Source organism: Octodon degus, unplaced genomic scaffold (assembly GCF_000260255.1).
Source record: "Octodon degus isolate 3935 unplaced genomic scaffold, OctDeg1.0 scaffold00113, whole genome shotgun sequence".
NCBI classification, from domain to species: domain Eukaryota; kingdom Metazoa; phylum Chordata; class Mammalia; order Rodentia; family Octodontidae; genus Octodon; species Octodon degus.
The window spans coordinates 478,860-483,292 of NW_004524689.1; the positions used below are offsets into that span (position 1 = coordinate 478,860).

The following is a 4,433-nucleotide window of genomic DNA, read 5'->3' on the forward strand; positions in this document are numbered from 1 at the left end:
CGACTGGCTCCTGATTATGATGCATTGGATGTTGCCAACAAAATTGGGATCATCTAAACTGAGTCCAGCTGGCTAATTCTAAATATATACTTTTTTCTCAGTTTAAAAAAAAAAAAAAAAAACAAATACAGAAAGGGTCCTTGAAAAGAGCCTCTGGAGAAGGTCCTGTAGAGAAAGGGAAGAGATGTTTTCTCTTAAGGCAGGGTTTCACTATGTATTCCAGGCTGGCCTCCTGACTCGGCCTCCCAAGTGTGGAGATTATATGATAGGATTCCATCAGGACACCCAGCAAGACTTTGTGTGTGTGACTTGTGCATAGGGTGTCGCTCTGCAGTTCAGGCTGGCCTTGAGCCCACCTGGCCTCAAATTTGAGTGCTGGGACTATGGGATCACATGAATCGCCATGACCGGCAAGACGTCCTCTTAAATCCTTTTTTTCTTTTTTTGGTACCTTGTGCTGGTCAGGCAGACACTATGCGCTGAACTATATCCCCAGCTCTTATTAAATCATTAGTTGGGTATGGTAGTGCACACCTGTAATCCCAGCACTGAGAAGGCTGAGGCAAGAATAGCACAGTGAGTTCAAGGCCAGCTTAGGCTAAATATCCAGCCCGTCTCAAAAAACAACAAAAGTATTAAATCATTTAGACATGTACAGATATAAATTTTGTACGTTATAAAAAAAATTTTAAAAATCAAGTTTTGGAGGTGAAACAAATCTCAACCCACCAACCAATCTCTGTATTGTGGGACCTCCCCTGTAAATGAGAACTTAGCACAAATCTGATTGGAAAGGACACAGTTTCTGCATGGAACTCAGCACCAAACCTGAGCAGGAGGGAATACCCTACAACCTGTCCCCTACACTGCCACTAGTATGCCTGGGAAAGAAGGGAGACACCAGGAAAGGACAGTGGGCATGTTGTAAAGGGGACCTGGCCAATGAGGCAACAGGACCCGGGGGAGCCCTGGCAGCCTGATGACATTGAGGGCTGGTGAGGAGGGCAACCTGAGGGCACAGGCGCTCACTGGTGTAGCTGCCAAGAGGCACCAGAGCCCCTCCCCAGAGAGCATGCTCCTGGCTGGCACTCAGCACCATGGGCAGCTGGGGCCAAGGCCAGAGCAGCAGTAAAAATCACTTTTGTCTCTGTACCAGCCCTGAAGAGACCCAGCTCAAGGTCCCCACACTGGACACCATGGGCCCCAGTTTTGCTATGGCAGAGGGGTAAGGGGCCCACAGCTCAGATGGACAGATACCTGCAACACCAGGTGCAGGAATATTCTTGCCTGTCCACTCACAGTAGTGAGTGGGGGTGCCTGGCAGGCCATGGCTATCCAGGAGTGGGCATCTTCCTCCGGACCTCAGCTTCACATCAGACAAGGAGTGGCTTGTTGGCAGTACAGGCTTTGTTCTGCACTGCTGGGCCCCTACCATTTAGAGCCTGAGCCAGCAGTGCATCACTTAGCTGGGAATACATGGGGGCAATGCTGTGGGCATGCGGGGCTAGGCTCAGATGGACCCTCAGGGTGGTGTGGGTCCAGACTCCCCTAGAGGCTTGTGAGGGTCAACAAGAGGCCCCCCTGCCCAGTCCAGAAACATGAAAGGCCGGACGTCGCACAAGGCTGGGCCAGGGAGCGGCCCCACACGTAAAAGGGAACATTCCTGGTGGGCTGGAACTGTAGAGATAAAAATAAAACCCCCAAATTACCAGTAGGGGCCATGGCTACAGAACAAAGGCTCTTAAGCCACAGGAAGGCCAGCTCTGCACCCCAGGCCTCCTCTAGAGGCAGGGTGGAGGCCGGTGGGGCTGGGTGGGCCCGGGTGGGCCCAGCTGGCTGTGCTGTGCGGAACAGCTCTGACATTGGGGCTAACTCTGCAACAGGGGTTCCTGTTTTATAGGGATGGCAGCTTTCAGGCCTCTACCTTCCCGAAACATCTCAGATGTCTCTCAGCACAGCAGGATCCACTGACTGCTGGCCTGAGCCACATATGGCCTCTGGGCAGCACTGCCAGCCAGCCCCAGTGGTGAAGCTCTAGGCAGCTCAGCTGGACACCCTATTCTCCCTTGGCCAGCAAAGGGTGGGGTGAGCCACAGGGCAGTTGTGTGGCTGGGGTGGGAGGAAATACCGGGAGCACGTGTTCAGCAGTCATGGACACCAGCCAAGGGCGGAAATGTCCATGTGTGCGCGCACGCGTGTGTGTGCGCATGCGCACACGTATATGTCCCTCCCTTGTCCAAGGAGGCTGCACTGCTGAAGCCCTGGACTGAGAATCCCTACCTAGTCCCCTAAACTACATAGTGAGACCCTGTAGGAAATACATTTAAAAGAAAATCAGGAAGGCTCTAGGACCTTGGTGGGGGCAGGCTCTTCGGCAGCTCCAGACAGCCGTCTAGGTTCCTTCCAGTCTGCCAGGAACTTGACTGCCACACTCTGGTGGCCTCCAGCATAAACACAGGACACCACCACCACCTCTAGAGCCCTCGCAACCCAAGAGCACACCTCCTTTTAGAAACCTTCTAACTTCATTTAGAGCAGGCCTGTGGCTCTGCAGCAGCATGGGGTAATATATAATGCTTGTTCTATCCTGGGAATTTTAGGGAAATGTGCTCAAATTCCTCATCCTCCAAAGACCACCTAATCTGTAGGGATTTAAGCCAAGGCCCTGGACATGGTTCAGTGACACAAAGGAAGCCCTGGCTGGGGATGTGGCTCTGGTAGTCTTAATGGATACAAGGCATTGGGCTTGACCTCCAGCACCACACCCACACCCACACCCACACAAAGAAGCCTTCACAATACTGGTCAGAGACAGATCAGTGCTAACAGGTAGGGAATGCAGGACACTGAGGCCCAAGAAATTTAAGTCTGTGTTCCTGTTGCACAATTCAGACATAAGGTCAGGGATATGGAGCAAGATAAAGGTCCACACTGCATTCTTGATACCTGTAGCTCAACTCCCCTATGCCTTAACACAGGAACAAAGGGCCCTCCAGGTCCCCAGTTGGTAGGAGTCGTGTATTCCTCTTAATCCAGGGGAATCCAGAATCACAGGGTTTCTGGATTGAGAGAAGACCATGGGTTCTTCAGCTATGGGAACAACATCCCTTCCTTAGCTGGCCCCAACTCAACTGTCACAACTACACCCTATGTCTGACCAGTCCCCTACCCCAATGAAGACCTGGAGAAGTAGCAGAGGCTGAGGACCCAACAGGAGACACTCTGGAGGGCTGGGAGCCATGCCAATACCCTACCCCAGATAGCTCAGAACCTGAAGTCTGCATGGCATTAACCGCCATCTCCAGGGACCCAGGGCCCTTCTTGCATTCTCATTCATTAAATATAATCTAGTCACTCTCACTTATCCTGTCTGTCCTTCTACCACCTGTGTGCATATTTACTTATTTATTTATATTTTTGGCTTTTTGAGACAGGGTCTATGTAGTTTAGGCTGGCCTTGAGCTCACTTTGTAGCTCAGGCTGGTTTTGAACTGGAAACAATCCTCCTGCCTCAGCCTCCTGAGTGCTAGGAGTATAGGTGTGTGCCACCACGCCCGGCTTGTGTGTACATTTAGTCCCCATGTGGAAGATGTTCCCAGCTACTCCACAGCACTCATTCACCCAGCAAGATGGTCACCTCCACAGGCACAGCACTGTGAGGATGGAGGGCAAGGGCCAGTGGGGTGGAGAAAGCCACACGGCCCACGTCTTGGTTCCTGGGCTCTGACAACAGAGAGGCTGGCAGCAGCTGCTACCTCTAGAGAGCTCACACCAGGAGGATGAGGCTGCAGGCCAGCCCAGGACACTGAGTCCTCCTGACGTTTATTACAATGGGTCACCAGCAGCACGTGGGGTGTGGAAGCAGGACTCCAGGCTCATTTGACCTTCACATAGATCTTGGGGGTCTGCCAGCCCTCAGGAGCCTCTTTTAGGCCTGCCTTTAACCAGATGCGCTTCAAGTCTTTCTCGAACTTCATCTGTGAGGATGGAAAGAGTGACACTGTTAACTGACTTTTGGCAAATCTACACACTCCTAGCCACTCTGTCCACTCAGACCCAAAAGCAGCCACTCACCTGCTTCCGTTTCAAGCGTCCTTCCCGGACCTTGCGCCGTAGGAATCGAGTTCTCTTGACCAGCTTTCGGTATTTGTGGTGATTCATCTTACGCCGGCGGATCTTCAGCACGTTTTTGCACTGCATCTTCGGTGCATCCCAGACCCCTTCGTCCACCTGCTTGGCCCCCTCCTCCACCTGGGTAGGTGGACACTCGTAGAACTGGCCTGGAGTCACAGTCTCTGGAGCCCCGACATCCAGTTTGGACAAGAGATGGCGGGCAGTCAGCCAGCTCTCTAGGGGACTGATGGCCATCTTCCTGGGAACCAGCAACTCCTCGAGCTCCAGCGGGACCCCCCTGCCGGGAAGGGAGGCTGCCC

The 4,433-nt window shown here is 52.7% G+C and overlaps 1 protein-coding gene across 1 annotated transcript in view; it reads right to left on the bottom strand.

The window, feature by feature from the left end:
* Positions 1-3,804: 3,804 nt before the first annotated feature.
* Aurkaip1 (aurora kinase A interacting protein 1) overlaps positions 3,805-4,433 on the bottom strand; it is a 2,430-nt gene continuing 1,801 nt past the window's right edge. Inside the window, exons 3-4 of the mRNA XM_004639680.2 lie at positions 4,075-4,427; positions 3,805-3,977 (exon numbers count right to left, since the gene is read on the bottom strand). Of these exons, the coding sequence (XP_004639737.1) occupies positions 3,876-3,977; positions 4,075-4,427 (455 nt within the window). The 3' untranslated portion in view covers positions 3,805-3,875. The remainder of the gene's footprint in view (positions 3,978-4,074; positions 4,428-4,433) is intronic.